At 42.8% G+C, this 17,180-nt stretch overlaps 1 protein-coding gene across 2 annotated transcripts in view; it reads right to left on the reverse strand.

The window, feature by feature from the left end:
- LOC103747682 (zinc finger protein 26) overlaps positions 1-8,492 on the reverse strand; it is a 19,999-nt gene extending 11,507 nt beyond the window's left edge. For both annotated transcript variants that reach the window (XR_003846598.1, XM_029554596.1), the window contains exons 1-3: positions 8,365-8,492; positions 1,655-1,781; positions 908-1,003 (exon numbers count right to left, since the gene is read on the reverse strand). Coding sequence is in view for 1 of the 2 variants with exons in the window: in XM_029554596.1 (XP_029410456.1) it covers positions 908-1,003; positions 1,655-1,781; positions 8,365-8,397 (256 nt within the window). In the remaining variant the exon portion in view is untranslated. The remainder of the gene's footprint in view (positions 1-907; positions 1,004-1,654; positions 1,782-8,364) is intronic.
- Positions 8,493-17,180: the final 8,688 nt, after the last annotated feature.

Genomic DNA, 17,180 nt, shown 5'->3' on the forward strand with positions numbered 1-17,180 from the left:
GGAATTTGGAAGAAAATTGGAAGGAAGGGAGGGAGGGAGGGAGGAAGGAAATTACACATGAGCCTACAAGCAAGTGAGAGAGTGAGCCAGCAAGCTACATTCCTCCATGGGTACTGCTTCAAGTTCCTGCCCTGATTTTCGTCAATGATAGATTGTGAGGGCTTGACAATATGAGGGAAATAAACCCCTTTCTCTTCAAGTTGCTTTTTATTAGAGTGTCTTACTCAGCAAGAAAATGAAACTAGAACAAATGATGATTTTGGAAGTAAGTTCTTTCCCATTTCTGATAACAAAACGAAGTTTGGGATGGACAGGAGGCAAATAAAACCCCAGATGCGATAGGTAAATAAAACCCAGAACCACATGCAGAAGAAAAGGGGGACTGTGTCAATTATAGCACTACAACAATAGGGGAAACTTGGATTTTCAGTAGTCACAACAAAGAGAAGAGTGACTGATTTGGAAAGTAAACCTCTGTAGACAATCTGCAAGAGAAGGGATCAGTCAATGAAGCATAGGAGATACGGTGTTAATTTCTGGCAATATAATTGTGGAAGGCAGAAGAGAAAATGAAAGTAAGAGAAAGTAGATGGGCGTAAGTCACATCAAGTGAGAAGAAGAAATTCCCTGGAGACCCAAATGGAAAGGAAGGAAACTAACCCAGAAAGCAGGCTCTGGGCAGAAGTCAGAAAAGAACACACTCACCTCTCAGAGCTGGGGAAAAAAGGAGAACCCAACATTTAAGGTGACAGTGACCACCTAATCTGAGTTCATGATCTCATTCCAAGTCAATGGCATCAGTTTAACGACTTTTAAAAGTTTCTATGCACAATAGCACACCACTGTCAAGCCCCCAAGGAATGACCAGTTTACCTCCATATCTCCCATCTTCCTGGTTCTCACTTACCTGGACAGCACTGAGTGGACATTTTGGCATTTATTATCCATGGTTCTTCTCCTTGCTCCAACTTGAAGATTAAATCAGGTTTGGTACCATGATAACCTGTTAATGGAAGATCACACAGGATGTGGACACAATTGCTAGCTCATAAGCTACAAAACAATTGCTCATTTGCACTTGGGGAAAGATTACAATTAGGAGAGGAGAACCAAATATGTGCCAAGAATATTGACCTCTAAAGTTCAAGTCCATAATCATTGATCACTTTAGAGGTCTCAAAATAGGGCAACAAAAGAGATGGCAATTTATGACTCTGTGCTGGATAGCTTTAGTGTCAACTTGACACACCTGGGTTGAGGGAGCCTCAACTGGGGAATTGCCTCTATTGGACTGGCCTGTGGCCATGTCTGAGGGGCATCTTCTTGATGAGTGATGTGGGAGGGCCCAGCCCACTGTGGGTGGTGCCACCCCTGGGCAGGTGGGCCTGTGTTGTATAAAAAAGCAGGCTGAGCAGGGGCCAAGGGAGCAAGCCAGTAAGCAGCGTTCCTCCATGGCCTGTGCTCCAGCTCCTGCCTCCAGGTTCTTAGCCCTGAGTTCCTACCTTGGGCTCCCTGATGAACTGTGACCCGGGAGATGTGAGATAAATAAACCCTTTCCTCCCCAAGTTGGTAGTGGTCAGAGTATTTTGTCCCAGCAATGAAGAACAAACTAAGACAGACTCCCAACTGAATTAAAAAGAGATGATGGGCTCACCCACTGACAACAAGTTGCTATAGTTTTCCAGCGTCACTTCTCTGTACAGGTGCCGTTGTGCAGAGTCCAGCAGCTGCCATTCTTCCCAGGATAACTCCACAGATACATCCTTGAATGACAATAATCCCTGTAATAATACATACCCTGTTCAACTGCAAGTATTCATGGTAGGGTGACATGTGAAGAATGGAGAAAAACCAAAAAAGTAAAAACATTCTCCAGATGGCCTCCTATACCTAGTTCATCATTTACTTTGTAAGAGAATTAGTAACTGGGACTGGGGTTGGCTTAGAGGTTAAGAGTGCTAGCTGCTTAACCATGAAGACTGAAGTTTGGATCCCAGCACCCATACAACAAGCTGGTTGTCCTCAAATGCCTATAACTCCAGCTCTGAGGGATCCAGAGCTGCCCTCCTTGCATGCGTGCACACACACACACACACACACACACACACACACAAATAAATACATAAATAATGAATGAATAAGTAAATAAATAGGGACTGGCAAGATGGCTCAGCCATTAAAGGTGACTGTTGCCATGTCTGCCAACCTGACCTTAATCCCTAAATTCACGTGGTTGGAATCCTGCAAATTGTCTTCTAAACTCCAAATGCAAGCCATGGCATGCATGTACACCCCACACCCCCAATAAATGTAAAAAAATTTTAAGAAAATTAAAAATCAATCAATCACTGAGTCTATGTACCAGATATTCTTTGGAGTAGTGTAGATCATAGGATGAGGAAAATCCAACTCTATGAGAAGTTTTCAGTCTTATAGACGGAAACAAAATACATATGTAAATACACAAAAGCAGACAGAGGGTATGTAGAAAGGAAGAGCAATTCTCAGTAACATCCAGACTAGGCTCTACTGAGAATAATCTAAGCGGAAGAGTCATGAGGTTCCCCAAGGCAAAGAGATGGAAAGGGAATTCAGGATGGGATTAGGATGAGATTCACCTAGGAACAATGGGGGGAAAAGCAACACTGGAAAATAAGAGTTCACTTTGCTGCTTCAGGAGCTTGCAGGCAACTGGGCTAGGGCAGAATATTGCCTTCTATCTTCTGTCCTGCGAGGCTTCCATGCCCTGGATAACCCATGTCTAAGAGGATGCCAGTCATCACATCTACCTTCTAGTGAGGGAAAAGGTGCTGGGAAGGAAAAGAAAGATCTAGAAATGTCTGGTTTTTTATGCCTAGTGAAAAACTGTTGTTTTATTATGAATGAAAGAAAAATTATACTAGGGGATAACCTGTATTTATTGTACAGAGATGCTGTAAGTACCACTCAGAATACAGGGTAGAATCTGGTATATTCAGGGACTGTAACATCTCAGGAAATGAGAGGAAGGCTCTCATGGTGAATAGGAAGAGAAGAGGGGAAGATAGGAGGGGAAAAAAAAGGAATGAAAGATATATCAAGTAAACACTAAGTAAGGAACACTGATGATCACAGAATTTACATGAGATAATTGCATTTTTTTATCAGTTTAACTCAGAGAAACTAAACAAATGGATTTCATGCGCATACCATTCTTCATGAAGATCCCACTAAAATGAGGGGACTCCTCTGTTGTGGCACTGCCACCACCTCCCCATCTGTTCCTCACCAACACCTCTCCATAGAGAATCTGCCAATACTCTGCCATACTAGCTGGCTCTAATGTGTACCACTGTCAACATGACAAAAATCCAAAATCTCCTAGGAGACAAGTCTCTGGGCCTGCCTGTGAAGGATTATCTAAATTAGGTTAATGGGGCAGAAAGAACTGTGGGGCAGACCCATTCTGTGGGCTAGGATCCTGGACTGAACAAAAAGGATAAAGTGAACTGAGCACTAGTATTCATTGCTCTCTAATTTTTGAACACAGACGCAATGTGACCAGCTGCCTCACACTCCTGCTACCATGACTTCCCCACCACAATGGACTATGCCTCACAAAGCTCCTGCTACCATGACTTCCCCACCACGATGGACTATACCTCACAAAGCTCCTGCTATCATGACTTCCCCACCACGATGGACTATGCCTCACAAAGCTCCTGCTACCATGACTTCCCCACCACAATGGACTATACCTCACAAAGCTCCTGCTATCATGACTTCCCCACCACGATGGACTATACCTCACAAAGCTCCTGCTATCATGACTTCCCCACCACAATGGACTATACCTCACAAAGCTCCTGCTACTGTACCTCAAACTACAAGCCAAAATATACCCATCCTTAAGTTGCTTCTGTCAGCTATTTTGTCTCAGCAATGACACAAGTAACTAACACACTGGCTTTCCACATTATATAACTTCACAGGGCTAGGACTATACCTCACAAAGCTCCTGCTATCATGACTTCCCCACCACAATGGACTATACCTCACAAAGCTCCTGCTACTGTACCTCAAACTACAAGCCAAAATATACCCATCCTTAAGTTGCTTCTGTCAGCTATTTTGTCTCAGCAATGACACAAGTAACTAACACACTGGCTTTCCACATTATATAACTTCACAGGGCTAGAGAGATGGCTCAGTGTTGCAAGCGCTTGCTGCTTTCCCGGAGGACAAGTGTTCAGTTCCCAGCACCAACCTCAGGCAGTTCAGAACTGCATATAACTCCAGCTCCAGGGAATCCAACGCCATCTTCTAGCCTCTGTGGCCACACACACACACAATGTAGCATACACAAATACACATACAAACATAAATAAAAATTTTTAGTTTTAAAAAGAAAGTTGTTTTAAAAAGAAATTTCACAAATCAAGCACCTTAAAAATTAATAAGATTTACACCTTTAAACCCATTAGGTAGCTAGGTGCATGCAGGAGCGCTACCCTGCCTCTTTAGCTTCTAGGAAACTGAAACATCCAGGGTAGAGGCAGCATCAAGCCAGAGCAATAAAGGCAATGGGATTATCACAGATCTTATGATTAATACATAAAAGCAGGGTCACTTTAATTCACTACAGCCTAAATAGTAAGTAATCAATCACTTCACCCGGTGCTGAACTACAGAAGCAGCAATCTATCAAATTCTGCAGATAAAAGTGATTATTCAAGCTTGTTAAGACATTATACACCTTAACCATAGGGTACATACAAATACCTAACTATTGATATAATGAAATATTTATTTTTCCCCTTACATTAATTTGATTTACACATTTCTCTTTGAGATTTAACTCTTGAAGACAAACACTATATGACAAAATAAAAGTTGAATTAAACAATGCCTAGTCTGCTTTCTATTGCTGTGATAAACACCATGACCAAAAGCAACCTGGGGAGGAAAGGGTTTATTTCACCTTACAGATTATAATCCATCATGGAGGAAAGCCAAGGCAAGAACTCGGCAAGAACTCAAGGGAGGAGCTTGAAGAAGAAACCAACTGAGAAGCGCTGCTTATTGGCTTGCTCAGCTACCTTTCTTACACAGCCTAGGCCTACCTGCTCAGGGGTGGCACTGCTTACAGTGGCCTGGGTCCTCTTACATTAGTAAGCAATCAAGAAAATGCCCATAGAATACCCACAGGCCAACAGAGGAACTTCCTCAACTGAGGCACTCTCCTCCCAGGTGTATCAATGAGCTGACAACTGAAAATTGACAAAGAAAATACATGACAAGGAAAATTTCCGTATCTAGCAATATGGCAAACTGGAAAATTCTCACCCTGAAAATCACCTGCAAATGATGTATCAAAGGCAGTGAGCAACCTGGCACGGTGGCATATGCCTGTAATTCCAGCACTCAGTAGACTGAGGAAGGAGGAAGGTGAGTTCAAAGCAATCCTGGGCTAATACAAAGTTTGAGGCCAGCCTGAGCTACATGCTGTCTCGGGGGGGGGGGGAGAAAAAGTAACATGCATTTTTCTAGATGCACCTAAAACCTCAATTAGCACTGACTATACTAATTATAAGTACTGAACCAGTGTTCCTGATGGGAAACAAATATACATTTCTCAAATAAATTATCAACTTAAATCCCAGTTGATTTTCTAAGCGTTAAGTGACTTTCCTGAGGCCACTAATGAGTAGTTGTTACACAACCTCTCAATGACACCAATCTGGGAATCAAGCCTTTTTAACACATGGGCATCTAAGAGACATTTAAAATCTGAATTAAGGCAGGTGTGGTGGCCCACACCTTTAATCCCAGCACATGGGAGGCAGAGGCAGGTGGATCTTTGTGAGTTTAAAGCCAGCCTGGTCTACATAGCAAGTTCCAGACTAGCTGGAGCTATAAGGAAACTCTGTCTCAAAAAAAAAAAAGACAAAAGAAAAATCTGAATTAAGACAGAGCGATTTGATGGTGTTGTTCTCTCTGCCACTTCTAAGACTGAGGCAGAAAGATAAGATTACAATTTCAAGACCAGCCTGAGAAAGTGAGACCCTGTCTCAAGGAAGTAAAAGGAGAGCCAGAGATATGTTTCAGTGACAGAGCACTTACCTAGCATGTGTGAGGCCCTAGGTTCAATCCTCAGTATCCAACAAAAAACAAAAAAAATCCAAACTGTAGCAGCTGTCAGTAAATAGTCAGAAGGAGGGAGTATGATTCACATTTGTTAAAATGTCTTTTCGGTACTCAGGACAAACAGCCTGGGTCTGCACCCTAGCTTGGTTATTCTAATCTCCTGGTATTACTCATGGACAGGTTCCCAGATTCCTCATCTTTAAAATACAGTCCTGAGGCTTGAAAATTCCCATATAATATGATGCTTAAATGTGTGCACAGACAATGGCTATTAATATTATTCAATAGTTTTTAAGGATGTGAGGGCAATCTGGCTGCGACATCTGTCACCCCACTCACTGATCACCAGGGTTGATTCGGCTGGCTAGGTGGGTGTTCCCTTCCTCCCTCAACGCTCCACATGCATCCCTCCTGAAGCTGAGCTGTGGACTCAGTCCAAGAGGACAACCGGTCTTCAGTCAAGGGTATACAAGTAGCTGGGCTCCCCTGCTAGAACCTCCAAACAAGCTCTCGACAGTTTTTAAATGTTTCTAATTTTTGGTTCTCAAACTTAATTTTTCTTTCTTTTTTTCTTTCTTTTTTTTTTAAGATGGGGTCTTGTGTATCCCAGGCTGGCCTCAAACTCACTATGTAGCCAAAGATGACCCAGACCTTCTAATCCTTGAACTTCTACCTTCCTAGTGTTAGGATTACAGGCATGGGCCACTGTGCATGGTTTATGCTGAGCTGGAGATTGAAACCAAAGCATTGTGCATGTCAGGCAAGCACTCTACCAAGTAAGCTATATACACAGCCCCTCAATGGTTTTGTGGTTTTATTTTATTTTGGTTTTATTTTGAGACAGGGTCTCCCAGTAGCCCCAGCTGCTCTAATTATGAAGACTGGCTGACCTTGACCTCAGACACCTACATGCCTCTGCCTCTGCCTCTGCCTCTGCCTCTGCCTCCCAAGTGCTAGGACTACAGACATGTGCTACCACACCCAGCTCCTCATTTGTTTTTTTAAAAACTGCTATTGTAAACAGAACCTTCTGTCACTCTATTTTCTATATAGCTGTTAAAAAAAAAAAAAAAAAAGCTCAGGATTTTCCAGTTATCTGTATTGTTCAGGCCACCACTCTGAAATCCCTTCTCCCTGGCACCCTAATTATTCTTTAACTTGACCACCCTTATAAAAAGTCTCAGAAGGCGACCCCTGACCCCCCCTCCCCCCGGTCTTTTTGAGACAGGTTCTCCCTGTAGCCCCAGCTGGCCTGGAACTCACTATGTGGACCGACCAAGCTGGCCTTGAACTCACAGAGATCCGCTTGCCTCTGCCTTGGAGTGCTGGGATTAAAGGAGTGCAACACCACCACACTAGACGGTTGATTACTTTTACCACCTCAGAAGCATTTTTTCACTTTAGAAATTTTTCCTGAGCCCTCCATTCTAAATTCTGCAGATGCCTTTCTGTTTCATGGAGTATTACTTCTCCGTGTCATTTCACATCATGGCCTTTATAAAGTTCTCTCCTCTCCAATTAGAGACAAAAAAGACCTCAACTCCTGACTTCTCTTAGACCTCAGTGATTCATCCTATGTCCGGTCCTGGTCATCATCCTGAGTCAATTCATCCTCGCAGAGTTCTAACCGGTCACACTGAGCTTCTGCAAACACATATTCTGCATGTGTTATCTGTAATCCGTATGTTTCAGACTGCCCGGCAGAGGTAAATATTGACATTTCTGTTCCGGGTACTTCTAATAGTGCCTCTTATCTCGGGCACTGCCATCCTCCACACTGCGCAGGCCTAGCAATCGAATCACTACCCGCCTACACACGCGCGCGGCTCATCTCTGGTCCTCTTTCCCCACACATAACTGCGCCTACGGTCCATTTGATTATCCTTCTCACCAGACCACAACTATTCGAAAATAAAACATAAAATTTATGTTAGCACTAACACCACCAGCCTCGGGGCTCGACGCACAAAAAGACACTAAATGAATACGCATTCTCACAAACAAACGGAAAAGGGGATTAAGTGATTTCTCAATGAGGTCCTAAGGGTCTGCATATAAAGACAAGTGCAGGATGGTTCCCTAACAAGAATTCCCAGGAAGACCTGCAGCGGACAACCGAGCCCATCCGCCTCCATGGTTGAGGAGGAGGCCCGGAGCCCGGAGGGCGACTGCGGGGCATTCGACTAAAGGGGGAACCCACGGCGTCCAGTCAGCTACGCCATAAGCGACCCTACTTACCCAGCACGAAGCCGTCGGGGGCCGTGCGGCCATGGGCTCCAGGGACGGGCTCGTGACTGCAGCCCAGCACGGCGCGGACACGGGAGTCGAGCGGAGAGCTCGGCCTCCCCGAAGTCTCCAGGCGGAGTCGCCGGTCAGCCAGGCTCCGCCCAGCCCGGCCGGCTAAGGGCGGGGGGTGCGGGCCTGGCTCCGCGGCCAGCCTCTGCGCAGACGCAAACGCCTCTGCTCGCAAGGGATGCTTTCTGCTCTGGGGTCCGACCCCGCGGAAGCGGCGTCTCCCGAGCTAGGCGGAGGGAGACGTATGTCCTCTGCCCACTGGTCGTGGCCGCAAGGAAGCCTTACGTCCCAGAATGCCCTGCGAAGAGCTTGGTCCGCGGGCTGTTGGGACCCGGGAGGGTCCTCAGTCGGCACACCCTGTATGTGGGGCCAGGACGCCCCTCTCCTGAGGAGAGGCTGGCCACAGCCATGGGCACAGGTGGGGTAAAAGACAGTTCAGACCAAAAGGAGTAGCATAGAGGACGTGTTGGGATTCACCAGGTAACATACAGCTTTGAGTATCAATGCACCAAATAATAGCAGTGGCCCCTAAATTAAAAAACAGTAAACAAGCAAACAGAAGCACATCAAATTAGAAAGTATGTCATAATGCCAGAGTGTGGAAGAGGAAGTCATTCGCCTCACGGTGAACAGGATGAAGGGAAACAAAAACATCATGATCTTAAGTACCAGCAACGGTAATAAAGGCAAGTTAGTTAGATATAAGGCAGAGTAATGGAAACTCCTGGACTCTGCAGTCTAACTAGGCAGTTTTGGTGGTTCTTTTCTACTATCAACATAAATGGATTAAGCAATGCTTTGGGGGGCCAGGTGTGGTGGCCCATACCTTTAATCTGGGAAGCAGAAGGAGGTGGCTGTTTGTGAGATTGAGACCAGCCTGATCTACTTAGTGAGTTTCAGGCCAGCTGGGGCCACAGATAAACCCTGCCTCAAACAAACAAACTGAAAAACCCAACACTAACAACTAAATGCTTTGGGGAGCAAGGCACAGTGCCACATGTCTGTAATCCTGGCACTGAGGAAGTGGAATCGAGGATGAGTGTTCAAGGTCAGTCTCAACTACAAAGTGAGTTTCAAACCTTCTTGGAGCTGCATGAGATCCTGTCTCCAAAAAATTCAAAATAAGAAATTATTAAGGACAGCTAACAAAATGGCTTAGCAGGTAAAAGCTCATGCAAGTCTGATGACCTGAGTTCAACCCTAGAACCCACCAGAAGGAAACAACTTCTGAAAGTTGTCCTCTGACCTCTACACATATGCTGTGGCATGTTGCATGTGCATGTCCACATTCATACATCATACACAAAAAAATTAAGATTAGGAAATAGAATAGTTCTATCCTCCAGGATAGAACTATTAAGTGCACAGATTCTTGAAATGACTCTAGCAACTTTCCTTTTCCCTCAGTGAGTGGTAGCGGAAGGGGGTGTCACCCAAGTTTTCTAGGGTCCCTTGCCCCTGCCACTATTACACAAACCACATAACATATCTTTATCTGAATTTTTCATAGTTTATATCTTTTGTGGGGGAGGGGAGAAACTTACAAAGAAACGAACAGCTGACACCAGGCACCCAGCTCTGCATAGCTCGGCCTGCTGTTCCAGATCGCTTCCGTGCCTGCACCACTATGTCCAGTTTATCACTAACAGAAGTGTTTACAGAATTTCAACATTGCTTCACACATACATGTCCAGTGCCAGGGAGAGATAAGTTCCTTGCCTATATGTCTCACCTTGATTGATTCATAACACAATGGCATTATTAGAAATTGGTAGGAGGTAGTATTGGGCATTGCAGAACATACTTATAACGTCAGCACTTGGGATGCTGAGGTAGGATGATGATGTATTTGAGGCCAGTCTGAACTAAATTGTCAGGTTTTGTCTCAAAAATAAATAAAAATAAGTAAAAGCCAGATATGGTAGTGTATGCCTGTAATCTCAATACTCAGAAATCTAAGTCGGAGGATCAAGCACTTGAATGCTATGTACAAGTCCTATGCAAGCTAAAACCAGATAAAATTGCAGCATAAACAAGAAGAAGTGGGTAAGAAACCCCAACCCAACCTAAAGAAATTTTGGCAACCAATGAGTTTCTGGGAGCGGGCAGAGACAGTCTCTTTCTAGGATGAGACTCTTGGTAGGTTAACCAGTCTCCAGTGGATGGACACACACTGAAGGAATTTGGGAAAGCAAAAACTCTACAGCCTTATGTTATATATATATATATATATATGATGGAGTATATACATGTATATATAGATATATAGATGATTGATGATTGATGATAGATGATAGGTAGATAGATAGATAGACAGATAGATGATAGATGAGAGAGATAGGATAGATAGATGATAGATAGAGAAAAAGATGGGAACAGGATTTTCATGGAAAGCTTATAAATAAAAATTGTCACTTCTTACAATCCAATTAAATTATTGCAAAGGAGAGAGAGCATTAAATTAGGCAGGAGCAACAAGGAGGTACAGATAGGGGAGACTATCTAAACACCATTAAATTGTATTGTATGAAAATCACAAAAATTTGATAAAAAAAGAAGAGTTCAATGTTAGTCTGGACTATGAAAGCCTGTCCAAATAGATAAACTATAAATAAAAGCAGGAGGTGAAGCTTTTGGAGGAAATAGACCACTGGAAGTATGTCCTTGGCACTTTATCTTGACTCAGCTGTGAGGTGAGCAACCTTGTTCTGCCATGTGTTCCACCATGATATTCTCCCACATCATATACAGGACTAAAGAGGAATCAAGTGACCATAGAATGAAAACTGAAACCATAATCCAAAATCCTTCCTTCTACAATGATGCAAAGTGACTAAAATACATGTTGTGGTAGCACTGTTTTAGAGATATTGTTTTCTATAAACTTTGCTGCTAATTTTATATGTCTATTGCTCCAGCCTGTTGAATGACAGAGTTTTGCTCCTTTTTTGATTTGTTTATTCTTATGTTATGTGTATGAATATTTTGCCTGCACGTAAGTGCACCTGTATTGTGCAGTGCCTGTGGAGACCTGGGGGGGGTGGGGTTGAATCCCTTGGAACTAGAGTCAAGGATGGTTGTTAGCCACCATGTGGGTGCTGAGAACTGAACCCAGGTCCTCTGGAAGAACAGCTATTGCTCTTAACTCCTGAACCATCTGTCCAGCCCCCAAATTTTACTTTTTAATCTGAAATAATGTTTAACTTCCAAGTACTTCTTTTTGATAAAGAGTTGATAAGTTCTTCCCAATCATCTAAAATTTCCTAAGACCATATAATGCAATCTGAAAACTCTTGGAATTTCCAGCCTGATAAGAGTGTCTAGAGGCCTTGCTCTGTGCCAGACAGTCTATACCAATAACAAGACATATAGGTGAGACTTTGACCACCCAGTATCAACTTGCCTTCCAGGGGAGTTGGAAAGTAAGTTCAGCCATGCATATAATCAACCTTCATGACTGAGTCACATGTACAACTCTGGTCACCAATGTTGGGGAAGTTTCTCTTGCTGGCAGTGCTCCATCTTTGTCATCACTCATCATTTTTTGGAGGATTCAATGCTGTCTACCACTCCACTGATGAGAACAATTGTGAGCTTTGCTTGGAACTTTCTTCAACCCTGCCCTTTTGTACCTTTTCCCTTAGCTAGTTTTTGCTACATCTAGTACAGCACGGGTTCAGAGAATCCTCAAAAAGAGATGGTATAACATAAAGGAAACGATACAACATTTAACTAGAATCTCAAGAGTAGGGTACCAGGAGGCCCTCTGCTGAGGGAACAAAGGCCCTGAGTTCTTGTCCCACTGTATATTTATTGCCTTGGCTAACATAAATAAAACAAGTAAAGACCATTCCTCAGTGTAGAGTCTTGTGAAAACTTCTAAAAGACATGTTGGTATGCTATTTTAAAACAGAGAGCATATTTACTAAGAAGGAAACTAGCTAAGCATAACAGAAATTATGGTCTGTGGTTAGAGTGCTCTTTTCTTATCAAGTCTGGGGTTCTCAACACTGGTTTCCTTTATCTGCCTCAACACTCATGTGTGTGCAGCTTTACCCCAGGGAGACATCCTTGTCTGCAGGTGCCATTGCACATAGTCAAACATGTTTCAGATGAGTTCAGGTAAAGCAGTGGTCCCCAACAGGTTTTAATTTGTGTATCTGTTCTACTTCAGTAAACCATAGCCGTGACTATGACAGTTTTTGTGAGTGCTAACAAATTATTGAATCTGAGGGTTCTCATTGGGTCCCTAAAGCCAGCACACTTTCAGAAATGAAAGTAGTCTTCAGGAAACTCAATCTCACAGTTTCCAGAAGTAAGGATGCTCTAGGGGACCACTGAATTTTGGAATCATTACTCGGGTTGTAATAATCTACTTTTAAGCCAAGAATCAACTTTACCCAAGATAAATCAAAAGAACAGTTCCCATCCCCAATCTGAAGATCCTAAAGGACCATAAATAGGGATATTGACCAATTTTCTATTTAAAAGAAATAAAACAAGCAGGTGTGCTGGAACACGTCTGTAGTTCCAACTGTTTAGGAAGCTGAGACCAGTCTGGACAACTTAGCAAGACCTTGTCTTTTTAAAAAATTATTTTATTTATTATTTTTATTTTATGTGTATGAGTGTATTTATTGCCTGCATGTATGTGAGTGCACCCGTGTCATGCAATGCCATGGAGGTCAGAAGAGGGCTTCGGATTCCCCTGGAACAGGAGTTAAGGACAGTTTGAAGCCGCCATGTGGGTGCTGGGAATCAAACCCAGGTCCTCTGCAAGAGCAGTCAGTGCTCTTAACCGCTGAACCATCTCTCCAGCCCCAAGACCTTGTCTTTAAATAAAGAAAATATGGTCTGGGGGTGATACTTTAGTGGCAGAGAACTTGTCTACCATATGTGAGACCCTAGGTTCAAACCCCAGTGCCCCAAGAAAGAATAACAAAATACCTTTGTAATTTAATATGTCATTTGGTAGTTGATTCTATTTAGAAAATAAACTGATTTATCACAATAAATTAGTATCAAAAGAATTTGGTTGAAAAGTGAGTATAATCTTTTGTTTTATTTATTTATTTATTCATTTATTTATTTATTTATTTATTGAGACAGCGTCTCCCTGTAGCACTAGCTAGCCTGAAATTCACTATGTAGACCAGGCTGAGCTCAAGCTCACAGAGATCCGCCTACTTCAGCCTCCCAAACACTGGGATTAAATGTGTATGCCACCATGATCAGCTGTGAGTATAATCTTAATAGTTGACTTGTGTTTTGTCAAAATCATCCACAAGTTGTGGCCAGGAGTTATACTGATAGCAAAGAGTTGCAAAGCACAGTATTGAAGATAATGTCACAGTTCAGATGAAACTAGATCTGAAGCAAATTAAACTTTTTCTGGTGAAGAGGATGATGTGGATAGCTAAGTATGCCTCTCTGTGGCTTGAGGTCACCTTAATCTGTAGGTCTTTGATAGCAGCTGTCCACTACATGTAAACACCTAGTTCTGAAGTTGCTGAGAATCTTGAGCATGTGCCTCCAGCTGGTACAGTTTTCTCATTGCTTAAGGGCGACAAATCTTTTTACATGAGGGGCCAGGAACAACGTATGATCCCTGAGAAAGTAGGACATCAGGTACTTTATCTCTAAAATACCCCCTTCTGTTCCTTATTCCAAGTCAAAGAAACAATAAAAGGAAGCCAAAGCTCAAATGTCCAGAGAAGTATTACCTGGAAAAGAACTGACTGACCACATGTACAATACAAACATTGCAAATGGTGTTATCTGTAAGAGAACCTGCTTTCCTGAATGTACACCAAAGGCATCTGTCCCTTGGAGAGCTGGCCATAATTAAACCAACTAACTCATAAAATCCCTTTCTCATGGAGGCAGGGTACACAATACCATGGACAGGGTGAGCACTCCTTGTCGAGTCAGCTGCCCCTGGACTACTGTTGCAATTTGCTTTCTTTTAAGGAGTGAAGGTGGGACTTATGAGACTCAAGAAGTCATCAACTCACAAATTTCAAGAAGTTTCTGAAATTAACAAAATTCACAAGGCCACTTCCTCTAGGGTCATGTTGGAGTGATGCAGCAGTCCTTGAGTCATATATGCTCCTGTAAGTAACTTCTCAACAATGCTCCTGAAAATAAACCCAATAAACTCACTGGTTTACCAAATTGGACTTTGGAGGAATTGTTACTTTCATTTTTCATAGTTCACTACTTGGGGTGATTTTGTATTTGTTCATGTCTCCCTAGGTAAAGTCCCACAACACCTCTTAGTAAGGGTCAATAGTGCCTCATGTGCAGTCTGTGAATATTTTTTTCAGTGTCTTAGTGACCTATCCCAGTGCCTTAGCGAAAGCTTGGCTGGAAACATGACAGTCAACAACCTGGAGATTTAGTATTTTTATTATCAATAACATTTAGGTAAGATTAAGACATATAAAATGTATATGATATATAATAAGACAATACATTTGTATGAAATGAAACTCTAAATACACTGAACAGAAGGCTACAAAACAAATTCATTGTAGTGATTTTCCTAGAGGAGGGCAGAACGGAAAAAAGAAAATCTTGTTCAGAGAACTGCAGCTGAATATGTCAATTTTTATTAAAGAAGGATCTTAGGAAGAGACAGGAGTTCAAGGCCAGTCTCATCTTCACTGTGAGTTCAAGACCAGTCTGGGCTACCCGAGGCCCTGTCTCAAAACAAGAAGGCCATGAGTGGTGGCTCATGTCTATAATCCCAGCATTTGAGAAGCTGAAGCAGGAGGATCCTCATAGGTTCAAGTACAGCATGAACTATGTAGTAAGTTCCAGCCCAGCCTGGGCTACAGGGTGAGATCTTGTCTCTGTATTTTGTATTTTTTTTTAAATCCCTAATTTAAGCAAAAATAATGATGATATTTTTGTGATATCAAATGGTAATGCAATGATGTACCATACAATAGTCAACAACCTTCCATATACTGTGGTGGTCCCATAAGATTATAGTGCAGTTGAAAATTTACTGTTGCCTTGTGATGCCATAGTCTTGTAAGGTCATAACACAACACATTGCTTATATGGTGGTCTAAAATCCATTGTGTCCCTAGCCATATGGAAGTGTAGCACAGACAGTATCTACCACAGACAAATACGTAATACTTGACAATGACAAGGTTATTGGTTTATTTACTATTTTATGATTTTTATTGGTTTAGATAAACTTTATTTTGGATATGCTCTTGCTATGTTGTTCTGAATAGTACTTAACTTCTGGCTCAGCATTTCAAGTAGCTAGGACTACAGTTGTACACCCCATGCCTCACTTAAACTTTTAAAAACATTTTAAATTTGTGTGTGCATGTGTATGTGTATATGCCACATGCATACCAGTGCCAGAAGAGTGTCAGATTCCCTTATGCTAGAGTTACAGGTGACTGTGAACCTCCTGACATGGGAACCAAACCCAGATTCTTTAGTCTTAAAAACTGAGCAATCTCACCATTGCCTGGTGGCACACACCTTTAATCCAAGCACTCAGGAGGCAGAGGCAGATGGATCTCTGTGAATTCAAGGCCAGCCTGGTCTACATTAACGAGTTCCAGGCCAGCTAGGGTTACAGGGAGACCCTGTCTCAAAAAGATAAAAAACAAAACAAAACCCCCCAAAACTGAGCCATCTCTCCAGCCCTTAAAAACTTTTGTCATATTTATTTGTGTGCATGTGTGTCTATGGAAGGAACATGCATATGTCAGAGTACATTTGTGGAGTTCAGAGGACAACTCACAGGAAGCAACTCTCTCTTGTTCTATTATGTGGGTCCTGTGGATCAAACTTAAGTCGGTAGACTTGGTAGCAAGTACCTTTACCGCTAAGCTAGCTTGCCAACCCAAAACTTTTCAAAACTTTAGTTATTTTTTAATTACATCAGACATGGAATTTACATGCCTGCCTCAACCTCCTGAGTGTTAGGATGGTAATTATGCTGTCCAGTGGTGCTTGCCTTGGTTTAGTTCAAGGGAAGATTGGATGGATGGATGGATGGATGGATGGATGGATGAATGGATGGATGGATGGAAGGATGGGTGGGTGGGTGGATGGATGGATGGATGGATGGATGGATGGATGGATGGATGGATGGATGGTGGGAAGGACAGACAGAGTCAAGCATGGCCAGCACGATTGTGTTGTCCAGGCACATGTTCTCCCTGCCCCAGTCTCTGAAGTTCCTGAAGTTATAAGAGCATAATAACACATCAGCCTCGCCCATTATTTTAAAGTATATTCCTTCCACTTTTGAAAATGGGTTTCCTAGCCAGGCAAGAGTTGGAGGTACTATATAAATATAAATGAACAAGACAGAAAAGGAAAAATGAAGTTCTGGGAAGAAAAAATGGTTGTGCCTGATACTTCCATATGAGGCAGCTGGTGGCAGGAAGGAAGCATGAAGCATGGCTGTACTAGAACTAAGAAAGGTGAACCAGTGGTGTGCTCTTGCCCTGCCCCCATTCTTCCGGGGTCACGAGGGGAGGCTGGGGGAATAGATGAAGCTGAGGCTACACCTGTGAGGGCTGTGGCCTAGGAGCAAGCAGAGGCTGGTTCTGAGGCAGCCAAGGGTAAAATGCTGGCCTAGTTATACCTCATTCACAGGACCCCAAGAAGACCACCGAGGACCCAACACACCAAAAATGCAAAAGCAAGGTTTATAGTTTATTCAGGCTTAAGCTTGGGCTCTCAGACCACACCCATATAACGGAACCGTGCTGAGAGCC

Source organism: Nannospalax galili, unplaced genomic scaffold (genome assembly GCF_000622305.1).
Source record: "Nannospalax galili isolate Female #2095 unplaced genomic scaffold, S.galili_v1.0 scaffold100, whole genome shotgun sequence".
In the NCBI taxonomy this organism is placed as follows: domain Eukaryota; kingdom Metazoa; phylum Chordata; class Mammalia; order Rodentia; family Spalacidae; genus Nannospalax; species Nannospalax galili.